Here is a 13,219-nt window from a genome sequence, read left to right on the forward strand (position 1 = left end):
AAGAAGTAAATAACTATTTTCAAGGATTTTGTTAGAGAAATTACTCAATATTGAAAAGGCAAGTGCTCGCATTGCCATGTCAGACCCTATGTTCACGTGAAGAAACAAAATATTTTTCTAGTTAGGTGGTCTTGCAGATATTATCAGTTTAACTAAGGAATGGAAATAAAACTGCCAGAAGAGAGGATGCCGAAAAGGAAGCGATTTGAAGATATGTTTGAGAAGGGTAAAATGAAAGCTGGGGAATTACTTTTCAGGCATGAGATAATTTGGCTACTAGAGAAGGGTGTGCGCAAAAAAGAAAAGAAGCCTGTGGGGAAGATTCTGCAACTCTTTCCTGCACCAGTGGCGACAATAGAGCTCTGCAGGGCCATAGGCAACACTAACAGGCCTTTAAATTACACATGTGTTAAAAGAATGGATCTTCATTTTACAGAACGTATTTTGAAAAAATTAAAGTTCCCTTCTGCAGTCTCCATTTTTCAGATGGAAGAATGAATCCCAATTTGAGATTTCCAAAATAGGTGTGCCATGCTTTAACACGGGGTTTCTTATTCCTGCATGTACTCTACTTACATTTTCTGAAGTCACTGTTCAGACTCCGGCTTAAAACAACATGTCTGTTGTTTTCCCCTTTTTTCTGTAATCTGAGTTGGGCATTAGGGCTTTTTCTTGTAATTCCCCCTGTATTTGCTAGAAGACTCTGTAAGGGCCTCCTCTGTTGGGTATCATCAGTGCCAGCCGGTGGGTCAGCATGAATCAACACAACCTTGATCCACCCAGTGCAAGGAACTGCATGGTTCCTTCCCACTTTTCGGAACACCTCTCAAGTTTCCGAATGACATAATTTATTATAAGACTTTGGGAGCTTCCCAAAAGACTCCATGGTTGTAGACAGGTCCACACCTGAGGAGAAGGCAACAGATTCAACTGGCTCATTTATCTTACTGGACACCCAGTCATGACTGTTAATTGAATTTTATATCTATAATCCTCGGGATAGATTTTTGTTTGATAAAACTACCAAATTGAATTCATCAATTCAATGTGTCATTTAAGCCTTTTCAAATAGATCCTGAATGGACTATACTTAAACTCAGGGTTGGTTTTTTATATTTTTATTTTGCTCTTACATTTTTGTAAGCAGAATCTCCTTAGGAGCAGCATGGATTTTTGCTCATAGGTGACAAAATGATAATAGTTTTCCAAAGAAAAAAATGGTAACAATTTACCCCAGTTGCCTCTGAATTTCCAAGGGAATGATTGCAGTTATCGCGGTTCAACTCCTATTGCTGACCTACAAGTGTGTTTATTCTGCTGCCCCTCAATATTTCTCCTCTCTCCTTATACACCTCCCAGAGAACTCCGTTCTTAACGGTTATCCTTCTCTTCCACTGCCAATTCCAGACTTCCTTCCTTTCATCTAGCTGCCCCCTGTGCCTGGAATAAATTACCCGGGTTTGTCTGCCAAGCCCCTTCCCTTCCCTAAAAGCAGACTGAAAACCCACCTTTTTGATATAGCTTTCAATTCTTAGCCCTACTCCTCTCCCCACCAACCCAGCCAGCTGATTAACGGTTCCCTTAACTGTATCCATGACATCCAGTTTGTCTGTCTTGTCTGTTTAGATTGTAAGCTCTTTGGAGCAGGGACTGTCTTTGTACAGGCTGTGTGCTGGTGGTGCTATAGAAATAATTAATAGTAGCAGTAGTAGTAAAACCTCAATGACTGGAAAGGACTGTTCTTAACCCAAGTTTACCTCAAACTACTGAAACTTTCTTATATATTTCAGGGACCCTTGTCTCTAATACGTCTAATTCTTCATTGTACTTGGTTGGAACAAATAAAAGATGTTTCCCACCCACCGATTTGAGCCGGTAACTGTTCACATTGCTGTCAATTTCAAGTTCATTGCATAGGCAAAGTAATTACATTATTTTTTTCTATAAGGATTGTATAATAAACTTTAAGTATCCCTTCTCAGCAATGAAAGTGATCAAGGATTGCAGACATTGAAAATGCGCCTTTTATTGTGGTAGGCCTGTCTCGAGAAAGAAGAATGTTTCCCCATAGCAGTTAGTGTAACTGTGCATTTACACTTTTTTTTTCTAAGTGGCTCAAATTACTTCTACAAAAAAGGTTCCAGAACATACAGTAGTTCTCAGAAAGAATTTGCAGTGCAAAGAGTTTGTCAACTGCTCCGAGTAATATCGTCTGCTGTTAAAAAAATATTTTATGATGACTGATTACTTGGTCACTTTATTATTTGGTGGAGAGCTGTTCTGGCAAACGTGTTTTCACTGGGTGTTTATAGTTGTATTTTACTTGAACCTGAAACTTAAGTTAACGGTTTGTTTTTAGCAGGAGAGAAAGTGGCCAGCACGTACGGGTTACGGGGAGCCTGCTGTGTCCCGAAACTACTACAACTTTGGAATAAGACAAATTGGGTTATATCTAATATTTATGGAAAACGCGTGTCCATCATTTTCCTTTACTTAAATCTTCTTTGAATTAAACCACCCGAAGCAAAGAAGAACATGAAGTTTTCTAAAATAATATTCAGGTACTGTATCATTAAGTTGGCCTCCCTCCCGTAAGAAGTGTCTCTCGTGCAGGTTTTCACTTTCACTGTAGCCAGCAGTGTTTGAGCAAGGGCACTTGCAGAAAGCAGAAAGTTGACTTGGCCTGGCTGACAGCAGATATTCTGTCTTACTAAAGTTGAACATTACTCCTTGGTAAAAATATAAAAAATCTGATCTTTTCCTAGTTAATGATATTCCATGTTCTCCAGATTAGCTTAAAACGTGCGCTGAAAAATTCTGAGAAATTTAGATTTAAAGTGCTCACATCTTATTTGTTAACCAAGAATATTTCGCGGCAGTTTATCCCTGGCTTCTGGCACTGAATTGCATGGCATTCACTAATGCTCGCTCTGCACCTTCATCAGTGTGTTCATGCTGTTCCATGACAAAACAAATCAGTTGCAGTTTCTGACAGATTCACTTCTGCTTTCCCAATGGAGTTCCCCAAGAGAAGCAGGACTACATCTCCCTACATACAGTGGGATAAAACCAGGACTGGCTTAGCTGTCCCCTATGTACATGGAAATATATAAGGGCATTTACTAATGCTCGCTATTTACCATGCAGCTAAAGCTCAGAGTACCTTTGCTTAATGTAATCTATCACAAAAAGTTTGCTCCCCAAGTCCCCAGTGCTGTAAGCAAATCGCATGCAAATGACCACTGCATTAATAAGTGTGCAGTCAGAAAAAAAAACAGTGCAGGCAGTAAGATGCAGCTGTTTCCTGCATTTGGGGAGTGAAATATCGCTCTTCCTATCAGTGTGTGACCTCAGGTATGACAGAAGAGAGATATATATATATATATATATGATTCTGGGGAGGGGATCCAATGATTCTGGCCTTTTATAGTGTGTATACTGTATATATACAGTATAAAAGCCAGAATCATTGGATTCCTCCCCTCCCCTACAAAAGTTCCCTGGTGGCCTACCTCTCCAAAGAGTTCCTTGAAGGCCCAGTGGATGCTGGACCCCCTAAAGCTCTCTGACCTGCTTTGCCAAAGGTCCCTGATGGCCACTGGTCCCTGACCCCCCCCAACCCAAAGATTTCTCTAGTGGCTTATGACCCCATCCGTGATTTTCTTCCCTTCCCCACTAGAATTACTCTAGGGACCCAAATAGACCCCAAACTCTTCTCTCCTCCCAGAACTCCTCATCCCTGGAACCCTCTTTTCAATCATGAGGCAGCAGCAATAGTCACTGGCTTCTGCCTACGTGCCACCATCATTAATCTATATTCATCCTGTGCTAAAATCGCTTGCCTGGTGCAGCACTGTGCTAAATAATGTTGGCTCTGGGTTGCATTGGATCAATACATTACTCCCATAACCTGTGTGCTATTATCTGCTGAATAGACTGCGGCAGCCACTCATTAACTACCATACTTGTACTGGCCTGAGTCCTTCGGGAAGAAAAATATAATATTGTAAAATCGAGTTGGATAAGTTGATGATATTCATTTAATAGAAAAGCACTCTACCTGAAAGACTGGGAGTTCACAAACAAAGCATTACAGGTGTAGAATGAAGGGGTAACCTTGTGGATTAACGCAGTAGACTGAGAGGCAGGGTTCAAATTCCACCGATGCTTCTTGTGACCTTCACCCTTTATTGGGCTTTGGTAGCCAAATAGAATTTACCTTATGCTATCACTGGAAAGGCAGGAACTGAATAAAAACCAGTGTAGTTCCATGGGGTCTGCTAGTTTCAGGACTAGAGATTACAGAATGTGTGCGTAAATTAGGCTGGTGGACAGACTCAGTTTGCTGCAATGAAACTTGGGAGAGGAAAGGGACTTGTGTAGGAGGACAGTACAGATCACTGTGTGACCGGTGTGAACAAAAATGGATGTTTTCTACCTTTTATTTGCAAATGAGATATGTAGTAACAATGGCCCTCGTTTACTACGCCACAGTAGAGGTTTCTACCACGGCCTGGAGCACTAAACGCTCCAACACTCATAGGACACTATGAGCATTGGAGCAGTGTCGGAGCATTTAGTGCTCCAGGCCACGATAGAAATTTCTACCACGGCTTAGTAAAAGGGGGGAGGGGGATTATTTGTCAGTTTACTCAGCATTTCACTGATATATTGAATAATTATTATTACTCAATTACAATTTTATTCTCGTTTTAAGCCTACTTTTCAAAGGAAAAGAGCTTATGGGACACCCTTTTTTCTGTGTGTGTGTGTGTATGACCCCTAATAACTTGTGTGCTTAATGTTCTATCCGCACCATGTTTTCTGTAGATGTCTGAGATTCTAGCAGGGGTCTCAAAGTCCCTCCTTGAGGGCCACAATCCAGTCGGGTTTTCAGGATTTTCCCCATGAATATGCATGAGATCTATGTGCACGCACTGCTTTCAATGCATATTCATTCAGGAAATTTTGAAAACCCGACTGGATTGCGGCCCTCAAGGAAGGACTTTGAGATCCAAAGGGATCCGACATGCATCTTTTAAAAAAATTATAGATGCTATTAGACTGCAAAGAACTTTTCATATTAGTTTCATAAGGATGAAGGATTATGGTAATAATGCTGGAACTTAAACTTCAGTGTTACAGATTTGTGCCCCACTAAGGATGTGTCACCAGTGTGGCTGCACCAAGTGCTGATATTAGAAGGGGGTGTTTCCATCATATTGAAGGGGATGCATGTCTTAATCTCTACTCATTAGGGGGTTCTTTTACTAAGCAGTGGTAAAAAGTGGCCTGTGCATGCCCTTATGCAGGGTTTTAATTTTATTTGTGTGTGCTAAGGTCATTTTTACAGTAGCCAGAAAATGCCCGATTTTCTATTTTTACTATTAATGGTCATGCATTAATCTTACCCTTAACATGTGGCCCTTAAAAAGAAAAACCGTGTGAGAACCTACTGATATCTATTTTGTATGTGGTAAGGGTTTATTTGATAATTCTCCTCTAAATAGTTAACATGCAGTAATGTAGCAGCACTGATAGTGCAAGAACTCTCACTCTGCCCCTCCAAGAAAAAATACAAAATATTTTTTAGCGCGCAGTTGTTGCACACAAATTTGGAACTTACTGCAGGACTCAGAGCATGTCCAGATGTATGCCATTATAAGCTATGGTTAGTTAATGGGTAACCCCCCCCCCTTTTTTACAAAACTGTAGCGTGGTTTTTAATGCCGGCTGTGGCGGTAACAGCTCTGATGCTCAAAGGAATTCTATGAGCGTTGGAGCTGTTACCGCTGCGGCCAGCACTAAAAACTACACTACAGTGTTGTAAAGGAGGGGGGAGGGGTTAGTTAGGTACCACGGACTTGTATTTGAGTCCATTTGACTTAATGAATTATAGATCGCAAAAGAAATTGGTCTTGTGCTAGTGTGGTGAGGTCCTCCAGCATCATCCTCATGGTTGTTTTCAATATATCCAGCCATCTGATTGCAGGGTCGCCCTCTCACCTGGTTCCTTTGATCTTCCCAAACATGATGTCCTTCACCTAATGCAGTTTAATAAAAGGGCCACTAAATGAGTAGAAGGGGAATTCCTCCACTCCTCCAGCTCTAAAGCCTGCCTTACTCATATAGATCTCTTGTTCATATATGTCTGAATGGGAACAGGGGTATATCTTGTCAAAATTTATTACATTTTGTGTGACGGTGGCATTCTTAAAATCAATAATGAAAAACAAACTATGTCATAAATGTTAATGAATGCTTCCCTTGAGCACTGCAAGTGATTAATTTCACTTATCTGCACAACATATCTTGGTTCAGGTGAAATCCTTTACACTCTCATGAATTAAATTAAAATATTTCCTAACTCCATTCGTTAGCTGTTGGGGTCTGACTCCATAATTATGTGAATGGTGGCTTACAACAAAAATAAATTTATCATAAGATACCGCACAATTGTTTGGAAGGTTCTTTTTGCTAGGAGTAATTGAAGATTTCTACATATTCCTGCAATAGCACTGCTGAAAAAATAGGAAGAGATCAAATCCTTATGAAAAGAGGTTGTACAGAATTTATGGATTTGATTGGGAAGGGATTCATTGTTTGGTACCCATATTTTAAAGTGGCTCAGGTGGTGTTTTACCGCATATGATTCAACAATTGAATTCCCGTTTGAGTGTGGATAAATTGTAGGTACTTGTATTGCAGTATGGGAGTATATTGATGATGGGTTTTGTCAAAGAAATTTCTTGACCGATGTAACTGTTTCAGAACACAGCAACATGGTTTTTGGGAGGTTTAGGGACCAGAGCTCATGTATGTCCAAAGTTGCAGAATCTTCACTTGCTGCTGATCACCTGTCAGGGAATTTTTTAAATGTTGAAGTTGATTATTAAAGATTTATCCTTCAATATTAAAGTGATCAGTGCATTCTGAATTAACCAGGGTGTAGTTTGTGTTTTTTTCATTTAAAGATCTTCTGGAGATATTGCCTTGCAAGGCATTGAATATGCAGTAGGTTATGAAAAGAGTATCTGCAATTTGTCGACCTACTTGGGGGAACAATTTCTAGATGGCTTTCATCAAGAAACATATTTTCTTTGCTTTTATAATAAAAGGGTGAAAGGGTGGTAATAGTGGGTCACTTTTGTGAATGTTTAAATATGAGAATATTTTGGAGATTTTACTGTTTTTTGTAGGGTGCTGGGTTTGTTTTATTGGATCAGTGATTTGGTAATATGACATCTGGGTTTTGGATAGCAGGGGTTGGGGGTGGGGAGGTAGGAACGAGGAAGAGGGAGGATTACCGGTTGATGATATATGATTTATATATGTATTTAACTATGTACTGTAAATCAACTTGAGCTTTCTGCAGAGTTGAGTAACAAATCTAATCAAATAAATAATACCACTAATTATAATATATTCAAATGTATAATTACTATAAATATTCTGTTTATTTTCCTTTTCCCAGGACATGGAGGAGTGAATCAGTTAGGAGGGGTTTTTGTGAATGGTCGCCCACTGCCTGATGTTGTTCGTCAAAGAATTGTGGAACTTGCCCATCAGGGTGTCAGGCCATGTGACATCTCCAGGCAATTGCGGGTCAGCCATGGCTGTGTCAGCAAAATCCTGGGCAGGTAAGAAAATGCCTTGTGTCATTTGTGTCTGTGTTCTTTAACTCTTGCCCTTTGAAAACAATTATTGGTCTTCTACAAAATATTCTGACTCACATTTCCACAAAGTTCCTAGAATTCCAATAAGAGCTTTAATAGGATTACTTTTGAATTTTAAAAGTAATTTCTAAAACAATTTAAACTGTTCTAATTAGATAAATCAAATAGTGTAGCCTAGGGTCTAGGGACCTGAGTTTGATTCTCACTGCAGCATCTTGGAACTCTAGGCAAGTCACTTAACCCTCCATTGTCCTTGTATATCTGATAATATGTAAACTGATTTGATTGTAACCGAGGAAGCTAGTTTATCAAATCCCATTTCTCCACCCACAAGATAAATCGGACACTGATCTTATTGAAGGATAGCTTGCCAGTAATTCTGTTGAACCACATGCACCAGGATAAATTTAACTTGACAATTAAGCTGAGGAAGGAAAGGCAGTTATGAATCAGTTAATGCTAAAATAAATATAATCCATCTCCAATGGCACCATTTTCATGTGCTGAATGACTATGGTGCTCATTTCAAAAGAGAAAAATGTCTCAAAAGAAGCACAAAGGGGCAAATTCTATAAATGGTGTCCTGAAATTAGGGCAGATGCAATTCTGTATAGGACGCCAGCCTGTGATCCTTAGCCGCTTCCTAGGTTGCTGCTGAGACCAGTATCCCATACAGAATTTTCCCCAAACTGCCAGATGGATGTTTTTCATGGGAAAACATCTAACTTGCAATTTTTGAAATTCAATTGGGATGGATTTCTCTGCAGTTCATCTAAATCACAAGGGGGTATATTTTTGTTGGGATTTGGGCAGGCCCAAAATTTAGATATTTTTCTGGAGTAATGGAACAAGATAAAAATGTCTAGGGAAAAAGTTGGAATGTTTTTATATAGACCTGTTTCTATCCTGATTACCTCCTCCCCCTTTTTATCAAGCTGTGCTAGAGGTTTTTAGTAGGGGCCAGTGAGGTAAGTGCTCCGATGCTCATAGGCATTCTAAGAGCATCGGAACATTTACTGTGCTGGCTTGAGCTAAAATCCTCTAGCGCATCTTGATAAAAGGGGTCCCTTAATCCCCCAGTGATCACTGATCCCTTCCCACCCCCCAAAGATATGAGGGTAAATTAAAAAGTAAAGGCAAAATACCTTACCTTACAAACCTTATCAAACCTTACAAGGAAGAGTACCAGCCCTCCGCTGTCACAAGTCTCAAATGCGGATGTGCTTTGCCCACTGTACCATGAGCTGTTGCACTTTATTTTGCCCATCATAAAATGCGCTACCCTACCAAGTCACCTCCCATGGTATAATATATAGCACCACTGTGCAGGATCCCACCGTACAATCTACTATATATTATGTCCAATCATACCATACAATGCTTTGCCACATTTTGTCATTGTCATCTTTTCTCTCTCTCTCACTCTACTATACTATACATTGTATCGTTCATATTATATTTGCCACACTATGTCTACTGTGCTACAAATTCTCATGCTATGCCCACTACACAATATTTGCCATCCCATGCCTACCACATTAGGTTCTACCATGTTGCATATCATAATGTCATGTCATACTAGGTTAGCCACACTTTTATACTCTGTCTACCATGCTATGTTTGCCAAACTATGCTTGTATATACGAGAGTCATTTCATAAATAATTCACACTATTTTTTTAAATTTACATGTTTTATTTTTTTTTTTCAAGTATTTCTTTACAATTCTTCAATATAGTTTCCCTGCTTTGCAATGACCAAGTCCCAATGTCCGGGAAGCTTCATTATTCCATCCAAGACACCATTTATGTTCAGTTGCCGAAGAAAGCTCTTCCAGAGGTGCAAAACGATGTCCATGCATAGGTTGTTTTAACTTTGGAAAAAGTTCAAAGTCTGGTGGACTCATGTCTGGACTGTAGGGAACATGAGGTAACACCTCCCAGCAGTATTTGAGTAGTTTTTCAATGATGATATTTCTTATGGTCGGGCGAGCATTGTCATGAAGAATGAGTGGCTCAGCCAAGAGCAACTGAGGTCGGGTTTTGTGCATTTTTCTGTGCATTTTTTGCAAAAAATCACTTTAATACACTGCTGTGACACTTCTTCCACATGGAACTTTGTCTGTGATGATGATGCCTTCATGATCATAAGCAAAAATCATTTGTTTGACTTTTGATTGAGCTTGTTGAAATTTTTTGGGTCATGGGAAAGATGGAGCTCTCCACTCGTCATTGAAAAACTACACAAATACAGCAGGGAGGGGTTACCTCATGTTCCCTACAGTCCAGACATGAGTCCACCAGACTTCAACCTTTTTCCAAAGTTAAAACAACCTATGCATGGACATCGTTTTGCAAATCTGGAAGAGCTTTCTTCTGCCGGTACCCGAGCCATTCGGCAACTGAACAAAAACGATGTCTTGGATGGAATAATGATGCTTCCCGGACATTGGGACTTAGTTATTGTAAAGCAGGAGACTATATTGAAGGATTGTAAAGAAATACTTGAAAAAACAACAACATGTAAATTTAAAAACTAGTGTGCATTATTTATGAAATGACCCTCATATAATATGTTTACCATGTTGGCCATGCTATGATGTATATATAAAACTATGGTTGCCATGCTATGTTAGCCACACATATAATACTATCTTTGTCATTAAATATTTGCCCTGCTATGTTTTGTAATGCACAATGCTCATCAAGCTATGTCACACCATACTATGGTCTCCTTTTACTAAGCTGTGGTAGCGTTTTTAGCGTGCACTGCAGATTAGCTAACCCTCGCACTACGTGTAAAATCTAACACCAGCTCAATGGAGGCGTTAGCATCTAGTACGTGCGCTAAAACCGCTAGCGCAGCTTAGTAAAAGGAGCCCTATGTTTGTCATGTTTTGTTTTACCAGGCTTTGCTAACTGTTTTGCCATCTCTGTCAAACAATGTCTTGCCATGTTATGTTTGCCATCACCTTGCATAAATTCACTTTAACATAGTAACATAACATAATAGATGACGGCAGATAAAGACCTGAATGGTACATCTAGTCTGCCCAACCTGATTCAATTTAAATTTTTAAATTTTTTCTTCTTAGCTATTTCTGGGCAAGAATCCAGAGCTGTACCTGGTACTGTGCTTGGGTTCCTACTGCTGAAATCTCCGTTAAGCCCATCTACACCCTCCCATCCATTGACGCCCTCCCCAGCCCATCCTCCACCAAATGGCCATATACAGACACAGACCGTGCATGTCTGCCCAGTAATGGCCTTAGTTCAAATTTTTTTATTTTTTTTTATTTTCTGATTCTAGATCCTCTGTGTTCATCCCATGCTTCTTTGAACTCAGTCACAGTTTTACTCTCCACCACCTCTCTCAGGAGCGCATTCCAGGCATCCACCACCCTCTCCATAAAGTAGAATTTCCTAGTAGTTTGAATCTACCACCCCTCAACCTCAAATTATGTCCTCTGGTTTTACCATTTTCCTTTCTCTGAAAAAGATTTTGTTCTACGTTAATACCCTTCAAGTATTTGAACGTCTGAATCATATCTCCCCTGTTTCTCCTTTCCTCTAGGGTATACATATTCAGGGCTTCTAGTCTCTCCTCATACATCTTCTGGCGCAAGCCTCCTATCATTTTCGTCGTCCTCCTCTGGACCGCTTCAAGTCTTCTTACGTCCTTCGCCAGATACGGTCTCCAAAACTGAACACAATACTCCAAGTGGGGCCTTACCAAAGACCTGTACAGGGGCATCAACACCTTCTTCCTTCTACTGGCTACGCCTCTCTTTATACAGCCCAGCATCCTTCGTTCTGGTTGTAATTCCTTTCTTGATGATACCTAGCATTCTGTTCGCCTTCTTAGAGGCCGCTGCGCACTGGGCCGACGGTTTCATTGTCTTTTCTACCAGTAACCCTAAGTCCTTTTCTAGGCTACTTTCACCCATTACCAGCCCTCTCATCGTGTAGTTGTACCTCAGGTTTCTGTTTCCTACGTGCAAGACTTTACATTTCTCTACGTTGAATTTCATTTGCCATCTCGTCGCCCACTCCCCTAGTTTGTTCAGGTCGCTTTGTAAATCTTCACAGTCCTCTTTAATCCTAGCCCCATTAAATAGTTTGGTGTTGTCTGCAAATTTTATTACTTCGCACTTCGTCCCTGTTTCTAGATCATTTATAAATACATTGAATAGCAGCGGTCCAAGCACCAATCCCTATGGAACACCACTCGTGACCAATGTTCCCTCTAAGCTGTGCGCTTGTGCGTGCGCACACAAGTTGCCGAACCCGCGCACACAAATTAAAATAGCACACACAAAAAAATAAATTTTTGCCTAAAATGATTTTCACTGCTAAAATGAAATGTTGCAGAAGACCAGCTGTTCCGATTTCCCATTTATTACATTTATTGAAGCGCTATAATATAAATTTTAAGTCATTCACGTGATTCCGTTATCTTTGGCAGTTGAACTCACCAGATAAGCACTGCAAACACTTAAAACAGACCCCCACACACTACCCCATTGATCACCAAACCCCCCACTCCCATAAAAATATTAATCACAACTTTAAAATTCAGCCTCCAGTCCATCATCACCTGGCCGCCTGGCATAGGAAAGCCTAGTCGTCCAGCACAGAGGCAGCTTAAGTCATCTTGGGAGTGGGTTAGGGACCCATAGAGAGGAGGCCTCCATGCCCATAAGCCCCTGTAATCACTGCATTGATACTTAAACGTGCACTCCCCTATACACCCCCAAAACCCTTTTTTACTGGCATATAAGTGGCTCCTGCAGCCATAAGGGCTATTGGAGTGGTAGATAAGTGGTCTAGGGGATTCTGGAGGTGGTTTGGGGGGCTCACCGTCACCTATAAGGGAGCTATAGTGAGAAGACATGGCACTCTTTTTGTGAAGTTCACAGCAGTGCCCTGTAAGGTACCCCACTATTTAGGTGGCATGTCTGGGTGTGCAATCCATCACTTTGCAGACCCACTCAAGTCCAACAGGGCTTGTTCTAGGCGTTTTGGACTTGGACGAAAAGTTGGACGAAAATGTGGTATAAAGATGGACGATTTAGCGGCTTGGACCATCAGATCAGCAGGACATATAATTAGACGATTTTCGAAATGAAAAAAAATTTGGACGTATTTTTCGAAAATGTGTTTAAGCTGTTTTTTTACTTTGGACAACTTGTGAGTTGGATGTAAACGGACTTAGATGTCCCTTTCGATTATGCCCCTCCATGGTTTTGGCAGTTGGAGCTATTTTCTTTTTAAAATTCCCATGCAAGTGCCTGATTTCGTATGGAAGTGACAAATATATTTTTTCAATCCAGTTCAGTTAGAAGATTTTATTAAAGATAAAACTTTGCTGAAAGTTTAATTTCCATTATTGATATTTTGATATTAGGAGGATGATGGATGACATATAGAATAGCCATTTTTGCCTGTCCACGATAGTAGATGATAGATAGATAAATTTAATTTTCTAATTAAAATGCTGGCGACCATTATAATGTGGACTATATCTTGGTTGATTAATTACCTT

The 13,219-nt window shown here is 40.2% G+C and overlaps 1 protein-coding gene across 1 annotated transcript in view; it reads left to right on the forward strand.

Moving 5' to 3' along the window:
* Nucleotides 1-13,219, forward strand: part of PAX5 (paired box 5) — a 378,332-nt gene that overhangs the window by 85,426 nt on the left and 279,687 nt on the right. The window contains exon 2 of the mRNA XM_033917202.1: nt 7,475-7,640. Coding sequence (XP_033773093.1) covers nt 7,475-7,640 — 166 coding nt within the window. The remainder of the gene's footprint in view (nt 1-7,474; nt 7,641-13,219) is intronic.

Source organism: Geotrypetes seraphini, chromosome 1, assembly GCF_902459505.1.
Source record: "Geotrypetes seraphini chromosome 1, aGeoSer1.1, whole genome shotgun sequence".
Lineage (NCBI taxonomy): Eukaryota > Metazoa > Chordata > Amphibia > Gymnophiona > Dermophiidae > Geotrypetes > Geotrypetes seraphini.